The sequence below is a fragment of the Plectropomus leopardus genome, chromosome 2, assembly GCF_026936395.1.
Source record: "Plectropomus leopardus strain MGB_pleo_1.0 chromosome 2, ASM2693639v1, whole genome shotgun sequence".
NCBI lineage: Eukaryota > Metazoa > Chordata > Actinopteri > Perciformes > Serranidae > Plectropomus > Plectropomus leopardus.
Genome location: NC_142177.1, coordinates 42,408,231 through 42,427,422, shown reverse-complemented (window position 1 = coordinate 42,427,422; position 19,192 = coordinate 42,408,231). Strand labels below are relative to the sequence as shown.

General features: G+C 42.6%; 1 protein-coding gene across 3 annotated transcripts in view; it reads right to left on the bottom strand.

Annotated features, from left to right (window-relative positions):
* grm7 (glutamate metabotropic receptor 7) overlaps positions 1–19,192 on the bottom strand; it is a 278,774-nt gene that overhangs the window by 67,842 nt on the left and 191,740 nt on the right. For all 3 annotated transcript variants that reach the window (XM_088071072.1, XM_088071069.1, XM_088071077.1), the window contains exon 5: positions 12,397–12,534. In XM_088071072.1, the coding sequence (XP_087927198.1) occupies positions 12,397–12,534 (138 nt within the window). The remainder of the gene's footprint in view (positions 1–12,396; positions 12,535–19,192) is intronic.

Below are 19,192 nucleotides of genomic sequence, written 5' to 3'. Positions count from 1 at the left end.
AATGTCAGCTGTCAGCCCAGGGGCCTTCTGGGAGACTCCATCTTTAAATTGCGTTTAGTTTTTCAAACCAAAAACTAAATATGAAAAAAAAAAAAAGTAGCGATGATTTTGCTCGGCTGAGCAGCAGACAAATGTGAGGTTTGTAGCCTCAGCTGGGATCTCATTAACTGACACCGTCAACTCTGCATCTCACTGAACACGCCGGGTATTTATGGAATAATCACATATGAGCTGAATTATGTATGTAACCCCCCCAAAAACAAACAAACAAATCCCAGTTTAACCTCTGCTGCACACACACACACACACACCAACACACACACACGCATACAAACACACACACACACACACACACACACACACACAAACACATACAAGGAGACACTTTCAGCTCCACAATATTCACAATCCTCTGAGGTGAAATATTACAAATAATACTCCGGGACAAACGCCAGTAATGTCACATTTAACCCTGAAGCGCCGCTCTAATATCACACACACACACACACACACACACACAAACACACACACACACACACTTGCTGTTTGCTCTACTTGCTTTTACGCTCTTATTTATGACTTTTAAATATAATTTTATTTTGGTTGTTTTTTTATGCTAATCATTTGATCTTGTAGCACTTTTCAAATGTGAAGTATATTATAAATAAAATCTATTATTATTATTATTATACATTAATATTATTTCTACTTTTTGACCCTTTTAAACGGCAGGTTTTTGTTTGAGTTCATGTGTGTGTTTTATCAAACATCACCACATTCATCACAACTCCACCGAGGCTGAACTGAAGTGAAATTATGGTTTAATGAATGAAAAGAGACAGTTTGAATCTTTTAGTGCCGCAGAGATGATCCACAACCTTTGATCCTCCTCATCAATATGAACATGCGACACTCACATTTTACTGAGAGAGGACGATATTATCGGCACAGAGATTAGCACGTCTAAAACAACAGCAACAACAAGCAACAACTATAATCTATACTATATTCATAAGTATCATAGTTATACATTTTTTATTACTTTACAGAATCACTATAAATTTTTAGCATTTTTTCCAGTTCATTTCTTGCTTTGTATTTTTTTGGTTTTACGTTCTTTTTTTTTCTCAAATTTTCAGGTAATTTTCTTGTACTTTCTTGCAAACCTTTGTGTTTTTCTTCTTTTATTGCTCATTTCCTCTTTCCCATGTTTTTTTTTAATAAAACAAAGCATCTTTCTCCAGATCTCACAAGATTAAATAAATAATTTGATTGTTTTTCCTTCTTTGTTGAACAAGTTTGTCTTGCGTTTAGTCATTAATTAAAGTTTTAAGATAAACTGCATCATTTTTTTCCTTCATTTAGTTTCACGTGTAGCAGATGAAGTCATGTTAGTCCAAAGCTGCAGAATTTTCTCGCTGTGTTGCAGAAGTTAGAGATTGAGATCAGCTCTCGGCAGCAGTCAGAGGAGAGTTTTCCTCTCAGAGAGTGAGGTCAGAGAAAGCTCCAATTACTCAGATTAATCTAACAGACAGCGTTTATTCCCTCAGCTGGTGGTGACGGAGAGATTTCACCGCCGCGGCGTATTTTTAGACGCCTTGTTTGCAGCACAACATGAAAAAAACACAAAGATCCAGCAGCCAAACGGCGACACGAGAGGCGGGGAGAAGCAGATTAGCTGCAGAAACAATCTCGCTGTCTGTTTATTTCAGTCTCTCTCTGATAACTCGAGTCGACAAAATCCCACGAGAGAGAAGAAGAACATTTCTGAGACGCCGGAAACATTTGCATCAATCTTCACGTTACGAGTCATCCTCAAACTTCAAGATGAAAAGCGACAAACTGTCAACAAATCAGCGTCGTGTCTGAGTTTTGATTTCGTCTGCGAACACACTGATGTGCACATTACACGCTGTCACGGGCAACTTTTCAAAACTTTTCCATGACTTTTCAAGGACCCAAAATATTGTTTTTATTCTTGCCTTACAGACTGTATCCAAACATAATTTCAGAATCCCACATGATGTGTCCAAGGACTGCGGGAAATTTGAAAATCCTACAAAAATTTCCAGTTTTACAGGTTTTAGTTGTGACAAATGTCATTTTGGCGATTTTTAAGGAAAACCTGACTTTCAAAACTTAGTTTAAAAAAAATGCCAAATCTTTTAAAAGTTTTCTATAAACATTAGCAAAAAAAGTTGCCAAAAATTTTCAAAGAAAAAGAATTGCCAAAACTTATTAAACGCAACATGCCTTCAAAACCTGTTTTCTTGGAGAAAAAAAAGAGGTTTTAAAAAAAAGTTTTCTATAAAAATCCCCAGAAAGAAGAAAAAGGGAAAGATAGTAAAAATAAAACAAATAAAAAAAGAGAAAAATCACCACAAACATTTACATAAAACATGCCTGGCATAATTTAAAAATCATCTGTAAAATATATACAAACTTTCAGTGGTATGCCCCTTTCCTTGAGCCAAAAGTCCTAAAAAAATGACTGACAGCCGTGTGGGCAGACATGAGAGAAAGACAGAATGCAGGAAAGAAACGAAGAAACGTACGTGATGAACAAAGAAAAACACCGTCACACGTCGACGTTGATCAAAACTACGTTACGACATCAGCTGCAGAAAATAAATCCACCATCTAATTAACAATCAATCAGTTACACACAGCACATTTTTCCAAAGCTTTCAATGAGTTTTCCTAGTACTACTTTTCCAGGCCTGGGATATGAGGTTGTGAAACTCCATGACTTCTCCAGGTTTTCCATGACCGTGGGATCCACTGGTATCCCAGGATCCTGTGAACACAGACACTTGACCTGCATCACCGCAGAGATTTTTCTCGGGCTCTTGGCTGCAGAAAGCAGCTCGCTGTGAAGCGTTCAGGAACATCCCGCAGCGCCGTCACACGGCTCGGCTGAGGCCGCGAACAATGGCGGCATTGTGAGAGCGAGTGGGATCAGTTCGCCTGCGCGGCAGAGATACGCACGGCAGCACAGAGCGTGCACAGACACGTGAAGGCGGGTATAAATGGAACGAGGTCAAACCGGCAGCGCGGCGGATTCTCTGCAGCTTCGGCTCTCCAGGTGCAGATGTGACGAGGAAACGTGTTCGCTGCACAGCAGCTTCACTCTGATGTTTGTCACAGATATGACTTCGATATTCACGAGTCAAAGGATCTATCCTGCGTTACATAACTGAATGCACTGAATGACGACAGGATTCAATCCAATTCTGAGAATCAACTGAGATGCAGATTTACCACCGTAAATGCTGCTTTGTACATTTCTGTAAACTGCGGTTATGCTTACGCCGTGGTTAATGTGTGGTTCAGTTGTCTGGAAAAAGATTACTTTTTGGCTTGAACTCCTCACATTTGGATGCTAAAAAAAAAATAAAATGCTGGAAACAGCAGCGTCTGTGAAGAACAGTTGCTTTTTTGCATGTTTGGGAGCTGAACAGCTGCTGGCAAAACAGCGACAGTTTCAGCAACATTCGGACACTAAAAAGCAGCAACTGGTCACTAAAAACACATATTTCCGAGCTGAAAAGCCATTTGAAACAGCAAAGTCTTGGTAAAAAACAGTCTTTGTGGCACATTTGGGAGCCTAAAAATTTAAAGCAAAAGTAGCAACAGATCCAAAAAAGTCATGTTTGAAAGTTGAGAAGCCGCTGAAAACAACCTGTTCATGGTCTGTTTGGGCGCTAAAAAGTGATGTGAGGTTGAAAGCCGCTGAAAAGCCAGTAACTCGTCTCAGATACACACATTTAGGTGCTAGAAACAGCCATGACTCAGTGAGGCTGCTGGAAACACAGCAAAGTCTTGGTAGAAAAACAGCAGTTTTTCGTGGATCATTTGGGCGCTAAAAAGGCACTGTGAAAAACATCGAGTTCCTAAAACAGCAGCCACCCTTGGTGACTAAAACACACTTTCGGATATTGAAATGCCGCTGAAAAAAAAGTGTCTGGTCCCAGAAATGTACATTTGGTCGTTAGAAGATGCTAGAAAAACAGCCATGACTCGGTAATGCAAAGAAAGTCTTTTTGAAAAACACTTTTTGTAGTACATTTGGAAGCCGGTAAAAAAAGAGCTACAGATTCCTTTAAAAGACACAAGTTTGACGACTTCAAAAGCTGCTGAAATAACAGCGACGTCTCAAAACAAACGTCCCGCCACCCACCGTCCACTGACTGGGCTGCTTAAGAAGTGTGCTTTCCATTATTTCGTTTTTGTTCGGAGATTTTATTCAGCTGCTGGAGTCGCCGTGTCCAGAGAGGCAGAAACACTTTCTTCACTTCATGCGTGAAATATGTCTGATAATAACGTGCTCACAGTCGCAACATGAGGCAGTTTGAGGTGGCGGCGAACCGAAGGAGAGAAAAACGTAAAAAATAAGCAGGCTGAGAGTACAGACGTTTATTCTGCCAGGATGAAGCCAGATGAATGTTTGGACAGACAATTGTTTGCTGTAGAAAAACTGAGATTGAAGGAGGCTGGAAAGATGCGGCGGCCAGAACAACCTGCATTTACATTCAATCCAACTTCAGCCCAAACTTTCCCCCTCCGTCACGCGGGGGAATGAGAGTGGCCTCTGGAGGAGCGCGGGATGAGAAACTGCATAAAGAAATAAATCGCTGCTGGCCGTTTGTTGTGTTCTTTATTTGTCTTTGGCGAGAAGCCTCATCCATAAATGATGAGAGGAAATCAAAAGGAAGAGGCAGTTTGGCCGAGGACGAGGGACCCACAGACGGAGACGCGTTATCAAAACCGCTCCCGAATAATCTCATTACAGCCGGAGGAGCGGCAGCCACCAGCTAATAGCACGACATCAGGAGCCCGTTAGCGCCACAAATCACGGCTCCAACAGGAAGCACCAGCTGACTCAGTCCGACACTGAATACTATTACTGCACTCGTGTTTTACACATCGCAGTATTTATACTGAGAGCTTCATCTGATGATCAGAGGGGGAAACTCTTCAAAACGCTTTCACGTCTGAGGTCTCAGAAATGACCCGCCGCTGCGTTCAGCAGCACAGAAAACCCCGAAATGATCTTTACTCAACCTGAAATCCAACGACTTTTCCTACAACGACCCCGACACGAGGACAAGAGAAACATCCGTTCATATTTCCAATAACGCTGAACATCGACAGTAACAGTAAAAATCATGTCTGATGTCTGACCCGGCAGTCCTGAAATCATTATCATACCACAAAACACACACACACACACACACACGCACACAGAAAAACAAAGTCCATGCGCACACACACACACACAGAAAAACAAAGTCCATGCACACACACACACAGAAAAACAAAGTCCATGTGCACACACACACACACATACACTCAGAGAAAAACAAAGTCCATGCACACACACACACACACACACACACACACACACACACACTCAGAGAAAAACAAAGTCCATGCACACACACACACACACACACACACACACACACACACAGAGAAAAACACAGTCCATGCACACACACACACACACACACACACACACACACTCAGAGAAAAACAAAGTCCATGCACATGCACACACACACACACACACGTGCGCACACACGCACACACACACACACAGAAAAACAAAGTCCATGCGCGCGCACACACACACACACACACACACACACTCAGAGAAAAACAAAGTCCATGCACACGCACACACACACACACACACACGTGCGCACACACGCACACACACACACACACACACACACACACACACACACACACACACTTGCACACTGTCGACTGATTTGTGTTCTTCACGTTTTGTTTTGTATCTATTATCTTATTTTATTCTTATTCATAGTTGTTGATTATTTTTGTTGTGGGGCAATGGTCCAAAAAGTGGGAGAAAAACAGTATTTGTACAGCTGAAGTCTGCATTGTACAGAATAATATACTATGTTGCTAAAGACTGTTATTGCTTCCTATGATAAAATGCATTTTTCACTTTTTTTCTGCTTTCTTAGGCTACACGAGATATATCTTGTCAAAAAATGATGTTTTCACCCATGCAGTACCTTTAGCAATAATAATAATAACACTAATAATACTACTACTACTAACAACAACAACAACAATAATAACGAACCTCAACTTCAGTGAACGCTCTAGGTATCTTTCTGCGTCTATATGTTATGCTCCAGATATTCGGCATCTGGAAAGGTGGAGAAAAAAACATCACATTCAGACGGGAAGTGAACACCGGGCTCCTGCATGAAAGTCTGGTGTTTGTTGGATCGATCCACCGCCCCTCCGACTTGCCTAACGGGGACCTTCGTGCTCCTTATATCATGTTGTTATTGAAAGCATGACAACCTGATGCCATCCAGGCGTATCACGCTGCCGTGGCAGGTGCCATCCCACAGCGTATAATAACACCGCAACCGGTTCAGTCTGGCCAATTTCTACTCTGATAACGTCTGGCGGCGTATCATGCGGACTCTAGAGGTCTCTTTCGGCGTCACAATCTTGCGCGGCGCTCACTGTCGAGGTGAGATGTTTGGTGACTGTGGAGTGAGAACGGGCTGGATGAGCCTCCTGGTTTAATGGCACTCTCCAGGGGGGATTTTAATTTTTCATTGTTAAAATGATACTTTCATTTAATTGTATGCACACTGAAAATAATAAAAACAGGTGATCACAAAAAAAAGAATCAAACCTCTGATCGGTGACTGACAGAGGAGAGAGTAAATCACCTGTCCGTCCTCTCAATATCCGTCTGAGGGCCGCGGCGGGCTGTGAGAGCAGCAGATGTGGCGTGCTCAGCTCTCAGTGTTATCCCGTGTTGGTTATCCTTAATAACAGCACGCCATCTGGGCTCCTCCTGACCTGCGACGCCTCGTGCCGTCACATTGTTGGACGCTGCTTCAGTGAAAGTGTGAGGGCAGCAGACTGTTCTGGGCTCCACTGGTTATTACTGATCCCAGTCCTCCTATCTCTCTAAATGGGGCCCCTGGAGGCCCCGCCATCGTCTCTCAGCCCTCTCTGTTTCCTGGCCTGCGGCGCAGGGAGCCACAGCTTTATGTTATCTCATAAACAGGAGTCCCTCAGTCCCTGTGTGCTCTCTATGACCCGCTCGTATCTCTGCCACGCACACAAACACACACAAACACTAAACAGGACGCCCCCCGAACCCCACCGGCACGGTTTTATCTGGGCTGCAGCCTTCAAAGGCTGCGAGAGCGTCGTGTTATCCTGACAGCTTGTTGCTGCCCCCAGACACAGCTGCCGACTGTAAACCGTCCTCTCACACACACACTGCAGCAAACACACTGCGGCCAACACATTTCCAGGACTTTTCCAGGCGAGTTTTAAAGTCCACGCATTCTCTGAAGCGTGCGTACATACTCTTACATCTTTTCATTACTATGTACTTTTTTAAAAGCATATATCAATTAAAAAATGATGAATTCAGAACAGGATTAGGACAGATTATTCAAATATAACTTAGGGACTGTGGTGCAAAAAGGGAGAGGCATGTTTAATACATTTTTAAGCTCTGGGGAGGGACTGATGTTTCTGATTTTGGATTTAGGGGAGAGGCATGCAACTTTAAATGGCTGGATTTTGCATTTATTTTACTGCTTATTATTAAATTAAAAAATGCATCAATTTTTGCTGTTTTTTAAAGAAAGGAAATGGAAATTTAAAAAAAAAATTATTCATTTTTATTTAAATTTTCACTTGAGTTTATTAAAAACGTTGCAGGGAACTTGCTGTTTTGAGTTTGTCATATTTCAAATTGTGAATATTGACAGAAATATTGAGATCTTTATTGTAAATGAATATCGGTTCAAATATCGGTTATCGGCCTCATTAAGTACAAACAATCAGCAGCTGGAAAACAAATATCACCCGACCCACACTTCAAATTATAAACTTTGACGGACGTATTAGCAAGTTTGATATTCAAGGTGCAATCTTATAATAAAGCAAAATATCTAAAGTACATACTTTGTGTGATATAAGTACTGATAGTATAATTAAGTATGTGACTTGTCGAGGTATCTGAGAGTTACTGTGCTCACGAGCAAATCCACAAATCACAGTGACACCAGACTAATCTGAATTTATCCTCAGAAGCCTCAGACTCGAAATCCTCGGACACGAAATGATCGTGCAGCTCAGAGAGAAACGTGAACTTCTGCAGAAGAAGAAATAAAATGATTCGGAGCAGATGTCACTTTAACCTCCTCCAGCACAGTCCGGGTAAAATGGGTTAATAACAGAAATAATCGCCCCAGTTGTGAGACGACGTTTGAAGGCTTCAGTAATAAAAACAGAAGCAGGTCATGGTGAGGGAACATGCTGCGACCCCCCACTGTGCATCAGTCAGAGCAGCACACACACCGAAATGATCTGAGATCCTCTTTAACTTTTCCTGACAGTCGTTTTAGGAGCGGCCGATAAAACCATAACAATCTCTATATAATTCATCTCAAATCTGCAACACATTTTCTGTACGATTAAACCTCCTGTTCACCTGCAGAGGGGGGCGGTGATGCACCTGAAGAGAAGAGGAAGAAGAAGAGAGGGACCACGAATCTAAAACTCTGCAACAAAAGAAGATTACAGCAACATGTTGCAGAGGCCTGCTGGTTTGGAAGACATGCTTTCTTTGAAACTCACCAATAATTTTTAAAAACATTTAAAACAAAAAAAGCCTATTTTTTACTTAAGAATCGCTAAAGAGTTTTAAAGAAAAAGAGTTTAAATTTTTAAATAAAAGAAAATCATTTTTTCCCTTAAAATTGCCGAAATAAATAAAAAACAAAAAACAACAAAAGGACAAGTTATTTTCTTTAAAAATTGCCAAAATATTTTAAAAGAAAAAAAAATTGCTAAAATTTATTAAAAAAAGAAATTGTTTTTTTCCCTTTAAGTTCCCAAAAAAGAAAGAAAATTACTAAGCAATTTAAAATAAAAATAGAAGTCACCAAATTTTTTTCTCTAAAAATCTGCAATAAAAAAAGAACTGATAAGGAGTATAAAAAAGTCCTGGAAATGTCCTGTTCAAATGTGTATGAACCCTGATTTATGCGACAGGAGGATTTGTGTTTTTTTTAACACATTAATAAACATTTATATCCAGTTATTTTCTGATTATTAATGTTAAACGGGAGCTTAAAGTCACGTGTTGCTGTTCTCTTTATTTGGATGCTGAATATGAGCAGATGGTGCAGACTATTTCCTGGTGAATCACATATTTAATAAATCAGACTCTGAATCAGCGGAGTCGTATATCGGTTACTGAAATGATTTAGTGTTTGAGGTCTTTAATCCCTGACAGCTGATGTAATAAACACAAGCACACACACCAACACACACACACACACACACACACACACACACATCATCGTATTGGCAAATAAAAACACTCTTATCCTTTCAGATGGATAACGGCAGCAATCAGGCGCCATAAAGCCGGCGGCTGTGACTAATGGCTGATTGTAAAGTAGCCGCCTCCTCCACACACCACAGCCTCATGCCGCGGCCTCATGCTGCAGCCTCACGCCTCACATCGCAGCCTCACGCCGCGGCCTCACACCACGGCCTCACACCACGGCCTCACGCTGCAGCATCACGCTGCAGCTTCATGCTGCGGTCTCACGCCTCACACCACAGCCTCATGCCTCACACAGCGGCCTCACGCCTCACACCGTAGCCTCACGCCTCACACCGCAGCTTCACGCCTCACACCGCAGCCTCACGCCTCACACCACGGCCTCACGCCTCACACCGAAGCCTCACGCCGTGGCCTCACGCCTCACGCCACAGCCTCACGGCTACAAAGAGCTGCAGATCGGCTACACAGAGATGCATAACAGCCACAGCGCGGCTCATGGTGACTACAGAGAGACGCAGAGAGGAAAGAAGTTTTGTCTCTTTGAGTCTGGGCCTCAAAGCTGCACCAGGAGCTCTGCGGTCTGCAGCAGCAGTGAGCTGCCGTCGGGTCAAACTTTGCCTTGAAGACTTTTCAGGCCGTGAAAACCTCTGAAGAACAGCATGATGTCACGGCGGACAAGTTATCCGTATAATTTTCTTTGCAAACACGGAGTGCTAATGAGGATGCCTTTGTGTCGATGGTACAAAGGAAGCCCGACCTGCTCCGAGAGCCTCTGATTCTGCATCACTCTCTGCCTGTCGGAGTCATTAGGGGAGTGTCGGAGAATAAAGCCGTCTGCTGGCGCGTCTCGTTTCCACGCCTGCTGCTTTGAGGCTACAGAGGGACTCAATCATCCTGAAAGGGCACAGGAGGAGCGTTCATTATGTAATTGAAGGTTTAGTTCGAGGGGGCACAGATGATCCCGCCGTCTCTGCTGTTTGAATTCTAATGTGAGGAGGGAGGGAAGTCACGGCGGCGAGACGGGAACAAAGAGTCACAGAGACGACAGATCAGGCTCGGCACGCTCGCCAGAGAGGAAACTAACGCGAGGAGGAATAAGTCCGACAACACAGCACGTTGAGCTGCGTCCTCGGTCAATGCTCCCACAGACCGGCTTCATCAGCGCTCAGGCTTCGGCCAACATGATCACATCAGGTCACTAATTGCTGTGAATTATTGACTGCAGACCAGAGAGATTTATGAGTTTCTGTTTTCATTGCTAATGCGGCCATACCTTCCCAATAACCTGCAGAGAACACGCCGAGCACACGGACCCAGTCGATGCGTGATGAATCGTGTTCATTAGAGAGAGATACTGGCTGTCTGAGCCGCCGGAGTCAGACTGAAGGAGTCTCTGCTCTCCTCGGGATCATCACCTGATGGTGCTCGGACTCACTCTTTCTGCTCCAGACTCACGGACTCACGGACTCGCTTCACATCAGGAGGCAGCTGAACAAGCATATCAGCTTACTTTAGTTTCCAACTAAACTAATAACGAACTAATAATAACTCACTAATATACTAAAATCCCGACACCCGACACTCAGAGAGTCCATTTAAAATCTCGCTGCTTGTCTATAAATCGCTCTGTGGCTCAGCGCCAAAATATATCTCTGACATGCTTGTGACACATGAACCTCCAAGAGGACAGCTGGGGCCCTCAGGACAGCTGGGGCCCTCAGGACAGCTGGGGCCCTCAGGACAGCTGGGGCCCTCAGGACAGCTGGGGCCCTCAGGACAGCTGGGGCCGGCCTACTGACCGTCCCAAGAGTCAGAGCTAAACATGGAAAAGCAGCGTTTTGTTATCATGCAGCACAAATCTGGAATAACCTGGAATAACCTGGAATAACCTGGAACAACTTGGAATGACGTTCGAGTTGATGCCAGACTCTGACCACTTTTAAGTCAAAGCTAAAAACGCTGCCGACTTCACCTGCCGATGACTACAAACTCATTTTTAAACTTGATTTTAAATCATTTTAAATGATCTTTTTACCTTTGCACCTCATGTCTGCACTTTTGCTATTTTAATAGTGATTTTTAAAAATCATTTGGTGATTGATTTACCTTGTATATCTTATTTCTTTTATGGTAAATCTGTATCTTTTATTATATTTTATTGCTCTGTGAAACACTCTGAGTTGTCGTGTTGTATGAAACGTGCTCTACAAATGAAGCTGCCTCGTCTAGTTTAGTTTAGTTTATTTACATGCATAGTTCATTATGTATGTTGATGTATATTGTGTATTAATAATCTGAGTCTGATGTTTACAGTTACATGAGTCAGGGAATATTTTGGATATGAAAGACAAATGGGAGCTAGAGATGAACGTGAAGAGCGACAGATATTCAGAACTCCTGTTATTGTGTCACATTGTGAAAGCAGAAACACACATTTGTGCAGCACAGATTGTTAACTGGTCAGAGATTATACACAAATTATTTGGGACTTTTTGGGAAAACTGAAGTCATATTCGAAGGGGATTCATGCAGAGATACTGGACATTTTGAATATTGACATTTTATTTTAGGAGCAATCCCAGATTGAGGTATGGATGAGAAAAATGTTTCTTTGCTGCATATTATTTTATTGGTGGTAAAAAAAAGATAAATCTATGTTGGCTCAAACGTCTGTATGTGAGGACGGAGGAAGAGACCGAGGTCTTCTTCACTCTGATACCAGACAAATTACAGAGATATTAAATCAGCTTTACTGAGCAGCTGCAAGAGAAATAAAGCTGCTAATATTTTTGACATCCATCGTCATGGTTACTGGGATGTTATCGCCAGAGGAGAGGTCACATGACATCACTCGGTGGAAACGCAGTCATCTCACAACTGTGTTTTATCGAAAATATCGCTTAAATTTTGCACACATCTGTGATAGAAACCAGCTACTGCCCAGTGACGAGGACAGGTGAAGAACAGGTCATCCACAAACGCACACACACACACACACACACACACACACAGACACTGACCTGTGCACTTCCTGCTGCTCTCGTCTTTCTTTGAGGAGCTCATCAGCTTGCAGTTGAAGTTCTCTTCCCAGTACTCAGCGAACCAAACGTTCCTCCTGTTGTTCTCCAGAGTCCGGGACGTGAAGTACGCATCAAACCCTGAAAGACCAACAAACAGCAGGTCACATCAACAACAGAGCATCGTTCATCGGGATCATTTCACAGCGCCGACTATGACAGCAGGGGCAGCACTCGAGCGTGAAACGCTGAAAACAAATCAGATGTGTTTCTTAATGTACAAGAGTTTATCTGCTCTGCTCTTAAATCACTGTTCTCATGTCATCCATCTAAAGCGCTCTCACAGGCACCAAAAACACCAGCAAACACCATTAGCGCTGGCCGATAAAACGATAACGATAGCAATCGCGAAATAACGTTTCCTCGATTGAAATATGAAACGTAGTTGATAGAATGTGGATAGAACGCATTCTAGCCGTGTTTGGACAGACAACACGAACAGCCGATGATAATAAGAATAGAGCTGCAGAGAACCAAATGCAGTGAAGGACTTTGACTGTCAAACAGCTGAGTGTTTGACAGCCACAGCGCTGAAACAGACACATTTGCAGAGGTGGAAAGTGGTGGTCAGGTGTACTGTAACTGGTGAAGGTGGTCTGGTGTACTGTAACTGGTGAAGGTGGTCTGCAGCCTCACACAGAGAGAGGAGGGAGGAGGGAGGAGGGAAGACGGAGGAGGGAGGAGGTGGTGTGGAGGTTTATAATCACTTAAGTCAATGAAGAGATTATCGGTCGGTCTGACCATGAAGACAAATTCTAAAAATCAGGACAAAATGATACGAGATCAGTCCGAAACTGTCATACTTCACATTGTCAGGACTCTTTCATGACTTTTCAAAAATGAAATCAGACCAGGGTTAGAACTGAAAACTTTAACATAAGTTAGGGACTGTTTGTTATTTATGAGGATGGAGGGGGTGTTCACAAAGGGGGCGGCATGTTAAATTATTTTTTAAGCACTGAGAGGGACTGATCCTTTTTCATTTTGACTTTAGGAGAGGGGCATACAACATGAAATGGTTGTATTTTGTATTTATTTTACAGCTGATCTGATTTGTGAGGTGGAGAGGAAAAAGAGGAGGAGGAGGAGAGAGGAGAGGAAAAGGAGGAGGGGGAGGAGGATGAAGAGGAGAGAGGAGAGGAAAGGGAGGAGGAGGAGGAGGAGGAGAAGGAGCAGAAGCTGACTAACACACCCCCCCCGTCAGATCACATCCCTGAGTGAATTCGTCGTTTCTGTTTTTCTCTTTTATGTGCACCTTTAACTCCCATCACCTCCTCCTCCTCCTCCTCCTCCTCCTCCTCCTCCTCCCCGCCGGCGGTCCTCCTCTCTGCTGACTTGGAGCGCCATGCAAAGAAACTTATAGAGGTCAAGATCCTAATTTTAGTCTGTCAGAAATTATTAAAATCGTCAGTGCGTCAGTGACATCCTGAGCTGGAGTCAAGGACAGGAGTGTCCCAAAGACGATCGTCAGCGAGAGGACGGGACACGATGGAGTAGCTCCTTCAGATAAAGGACTCCTCCTTTATCTGAAGGAGCCATGGCCGTGTCTCCAGATGCTCTGAGGGATGGCTTTTTTGGAGACGATGAATAATGAACGTAAACAGAAAAATATTTCACACATAACCTCTGATCAAAGCAGTAAGGTCATGATTTTCACCCCTAAATTCACCGACGGTGAAACAGCTGTGACAGTCGTCTGTCCTCTCACCGGTTCTCCGGACGGAGGTTTTCTTTCCCTCCTCGGAACGATCGAACAGACACGAAACTGACTGAGGGCAGATTATTCCTGCGGCATCTCCTCGCAGCTTGAAGGGAAACTTAATGAGAAATGTCCTCGTAATTACTCTTCGGAGAGGAGCATTAGAGCAGCGGAGCTCACGCTGGAAAACTGGGATTCAACAATAACTGCATCCGGACGAAAGCCGGAGGGCCGACACGTGTTCGATCTTCATTTGTTTGAGTCCCTGATGAGGCTCCGCTCAGAGTGTCAGGTGGGAGTTTGTCTTCAGGTCCTGAGGAGAAGCTGCTCAGTAACTACGACCGCTGCTCATAAACACAGAGAGCTCTTTTATTAACCTTTTTTTGCACTTTTTAGGCTTTACATTCTTTATTTTTTTGATAACTGTGTGTGTGTTGATGCATATGTCCTAAATGTAGTCCAGATTGTGTATTTGAGTGTAATCAGTGAATTTGCAGCTCAGCTCCTACAATAAGTCTAAAATACACTGTGGAAACTAAATAGTTACATTCAGACTGTTCAGGTCCAAAAATGCTCCATTGAAACCCATTCAAACTGACATTTTTGATCCCACAGCCATCAGAGCAGAAAAACAGGACTTGTATTATTTCTGGGTGTCATTCTGGGCTTTTGACTCTGAATTTGTCATTTTGACTATTTTCCACCTGATGAGGTCATTTTGACCATATTTGGCATATGGAGGAAATACATGCTATTTCCACTAGGTGACCTGTCACAGTCAATGTAGCTGCTGATCACTGACATATCCCATCATGACAAAAAAACTGGCATTTAAAGGGTTAAAATTAAAAAAATTAATGGATATTTGATATTTATGATTAGGACTGATGTGTTCCAATACCTGCAAAATTTGCAAAACATATGGACACACACAGATGAGATGCAGTATTTGATTTATAATGAAAACTAAATAAAAAATTGATCACAAACAACAACGAAACTGTTTGTTGTTCCTGAATAAAAATGCTCTGATTGTCCTCTGATGTCCAACATGACGCTGTGTAAATAACGTCTCTGTTACACCGCAGTGTAATCCATTACACCGAATGGCTATAATGTGTACATAAAAATAAAATCATACGCTGAATGAAAAGGCGGTATGTTGTCTGCAGAATAATGTATTTTTCACAGCGTGTGAGCACAAACAGCAGATGTTGTTTGACAGGACGGAGGCGTTACAGCAGATAATATCGTGTTGGACGTCGGAGGTTGTGACTTCACCTCTCTGCGGTTTGTTTTTAGCTCTCGTTGTTTACTGTCTCACATTTTCTGGGTCACAGATTTCACTGACAGTGTGAAGGAGTGACACGTTATCCCGCCGAGTTTCCACCGCCACGCAGTCAACCACCAAGGAGATTTTCAGGGTCACATCCCGAGCCTGCGAGTCTGTCACTGCTCCTGACAACAATGCTGTCTCTCTGCCGCTTTGTTTTTCACTCTCACAGAAACGTCCACTTTTGGAACAAATTGTCCTTTTATGATTTTACAGAAATGCCAGTGTGAGAGCAAACAGCGATTTCTGTCCAGCTGGCTCCCAGCTGCCAAACTAAAGTCAACAAGTCCTTGATTTGAGCAGAGGCCTCGACAAAGTGCTGATGAAAAACAATGAAGCAAAAGTGGAAAATGACATTTTCTAACGCTCTACAGTTGTGAGGATGCACACAGAGAGGCGCTGCTCTGAACCTGCAGATGTTTTCTTATCAGATTAACCTGAAACCTCTTTATTTACAGCAGCAATCAGAAATCACATTAATTACATCCTGCAGGAGAAATCCTATTCTGAAAGGGTTAAATGAGTTTCTGTATGGAAGAGGCGGCTGATTAATGTGCAGGCTTACATTCATTTACCTGTGGCGGTCCGCCACCATTAAAACATCTGCTGCCACAGATAGATTTTCATTTTAAGTTTTAGAGCGTTCGAATGGAGCGCCGTCTGAGTGTACAGATATATTTTACTGCGATCACACTCACTACTTCATCAGCAGCTCTGTTTTTTTAGGAAAGCGTTTATGAATATTTAATATGTTGCCGTGGGTAGGTTTTATCTTCCCTCTGCTCCACTCTGATACTACTTTTTAGACTTAAAAGAAAATATTGATAAATGATCACTGTGTTGTTTGCATTTTATTGCTGTTTTATTGCTGCCTTATTTTTAACTGTTGCAAATCTGTGCAAACATCGTAGAAAACTCCAGTTTTTATTACTTTAAATTTATGCTTTGTGAGTGCGGGGTTGAGGGGGCGGGGCAAACGGGTTTTAGGATGTGGGACTGACTGTGCCCTGATAATTTTATTGCTGCAATTTTGCACAAATTTGTTAATTATTGTGATCAGGAGGGCTGAGATAAGACGATGATAATGTCTGTAAAATGGTACGACCCGTTTTTTATGCTCTATTTACATCCAGTTCAGTCATGGATGTATTTATTCCACCTGCCTGCTCAGGCACTGCAGGAGGGAAAAGGCAACTTTGCTAAAACCTGCAACAAAGCTTCTCTGCTGGTTTAATATACAATATTATTATATTTTTATTTGAGGTGAATGATTTACTGCGCTCCGTCTAAATAAAACTACGTTACATGAGGCAGAAGAGGAGCGAGCTCGCTGCAGTAAAGATGCAAAAGCAACATGTATGATGTTTCCATCAAAACTTTATGTGGTTTAACTGGAATCAGTGCATTAACCCTTTCAAACCTGGACTGACATCACATGATATCGACGCGTGGAAACGTCTTCAAAAGTATTTAGGAAATTGGTTTGTTTTCTTTTTTTGTCAAAAAATTGATGAGCAACTCAGCAAGAACTGTTCTACAAAATTAGTATTTCTATTAGTATTAGTATTTGATAGTATTTAATATTTGATTTGAAAGTATTTTTGTAAAAGCTAGAGCAAAATGTCCCAAAAGTTTATTTATGATTATCATTATTTTGCATTTAAAATTACTTTCCATATTTATTATTATTTTAAGCTCTTTTTTTAAAGTTTATTTGTTTATTTGTTTGTTTGCTGTTTTTATTTTTATTTTTTTAATTTCACTGTGTTTACTTTTTTTTGTACTTTTTCATTTTTATTGATTTATTTTTGCGAGTTTGGCTCGTCTCTTCTTTTGTTGCTGATTATTTTTTCCCATGTTTGTTTTGAGGTTTCAGAAGGTTAATACCACTTCTGTGTGCACTGCATTTATAATCCATTTATTTGTCTATAATCAAGTTTGAAAGCCAGAGACCCACTTTCATAAAAATGAATTATTTTTGATAAAACTTATTCACCATAAATATGGAGCTTCTGGAAAAAAGCCTCGACATGTTTTCCTTTGATTCTCTCTGAGTTGATACAGATTCCCCGAAACTACTTTTGGTCCGACCTCCATCTGCAGCAGCCAATCAGGAGAGACGACAAGCTCTCGTCACCAAACTGTGACGAGGACACACATCACAACCACCACCAACATCAGCGGCGTTTTAGTCCGACTGCAGCATTCAAACGTTATCAGACGACATCGTCTTTTTAAAACACTGCCACATGAATAAACAAGTCAACAAGCGACGAGAAAAGTCCTCATTAAATCGATGACGTCTCCTCTGAGCTCGGCGCCGACGTGTGCGCTCGCTGCCCTCTCACGAACCTGAAACTCTCATCACAGCCTCAGTGTTTGAGACACATAACAGCGGACGAAGTGTTGTTTACACCAATAACCAATAAGAGTCAGTTTACTTCCCTCGCTGCCAGTTATCGGGCTCTAAGTGCTCCGCTGACACCAGCGGCGACACCTCCGGGAGACGCCTAAAAAAGCCGCAGCCTTTCACTCAGCTTCAAACACTTTGTGTCCTCCGACATTAAGCTCAGATCCGAGGCTTCGTCTCACCGTCTTTTCATCAGATTAATTCCGAATGAGACTAAAGACGCTTTGGTTCAGTCTCTTCTTCGTGTCTCACAGATCTGAGTAAAGTCCGTCTATGTCTGCTGAGCTACGTGTAAATAAAGGTTTTCCAGAGGGAAGCAGTGATGCACCTGAAGTTAAAACAGCAACAGATTAGCAGAAAGCTAACAGCTAAAAGGAGACACGGACACCTGAGGGAATGATGTCGTTTCTTTTAGGCGAAGTAAATATTACGAACGAGTTTCAGAAATACATTTGCATCTTTTTAAAATCTGTCTGGAACGAGAACTTCCTCCAATGTGCACGGGCAGAGTCACTTTAGGCTGAACCGGTCGCATGCACGTGAAACAGCCTTAATAATAACATAATAACCGACATAATATAAGGAGCTCGAGTGTGTTTATAGGATGGGTTCAGATTTCACTTCCCGTGTGGGTGTGTGTTTTTTCTCGACACTTTATCGTGCGCCTCTTTTGCCTTAAACGAATTGTCCGTGACTTTTTTGTTTAATCCTAATCACAGGACAGTACGTGCTGGTCGCCATGTGCAGTTGTGTAAACATAATGACGTGCAGCTTCATCTCGCCATGTGCCTGAACCCGATGAGACGTGAACCGCAGCGCCGTTAATAAAACCCAAACATCATTTCAGCAGATCCGTTTGCAGAAATATACAATCCCAACGTTTGTCCTGGCTGCCGGCTGAGCGGCTCAGGATGACGTTCGGTTCTGAAGTCAGATTTGTGTCTCGGCAGTGAAGCGCTGAGCGAAGCCGCCGCTCCGACTCTGTGACTGCAGCAACTAATCAGAGTAATTCTGCGCCCAACACTTCCTCACAGACGTCAGGTAATTGCAGCACATGCATAATGAAGAAGTCTCTGAAGAGAGCCGGAGGAGTTTCCTCTGAACTCTCTCTGCTGCGTTATCGATTCAACAGTTTCTCTCTCACACACACACACACACACACACACACACACACACACACAGACTTTTAATGACGCCATTAATCGTCTCTCTCTCTGTCTCTGCCATCTCCTCATCTCTCTTCAGTCAACAGCACTTTTTCTTCTCATTCTCTTAATCGTGACACAAACAACAACAA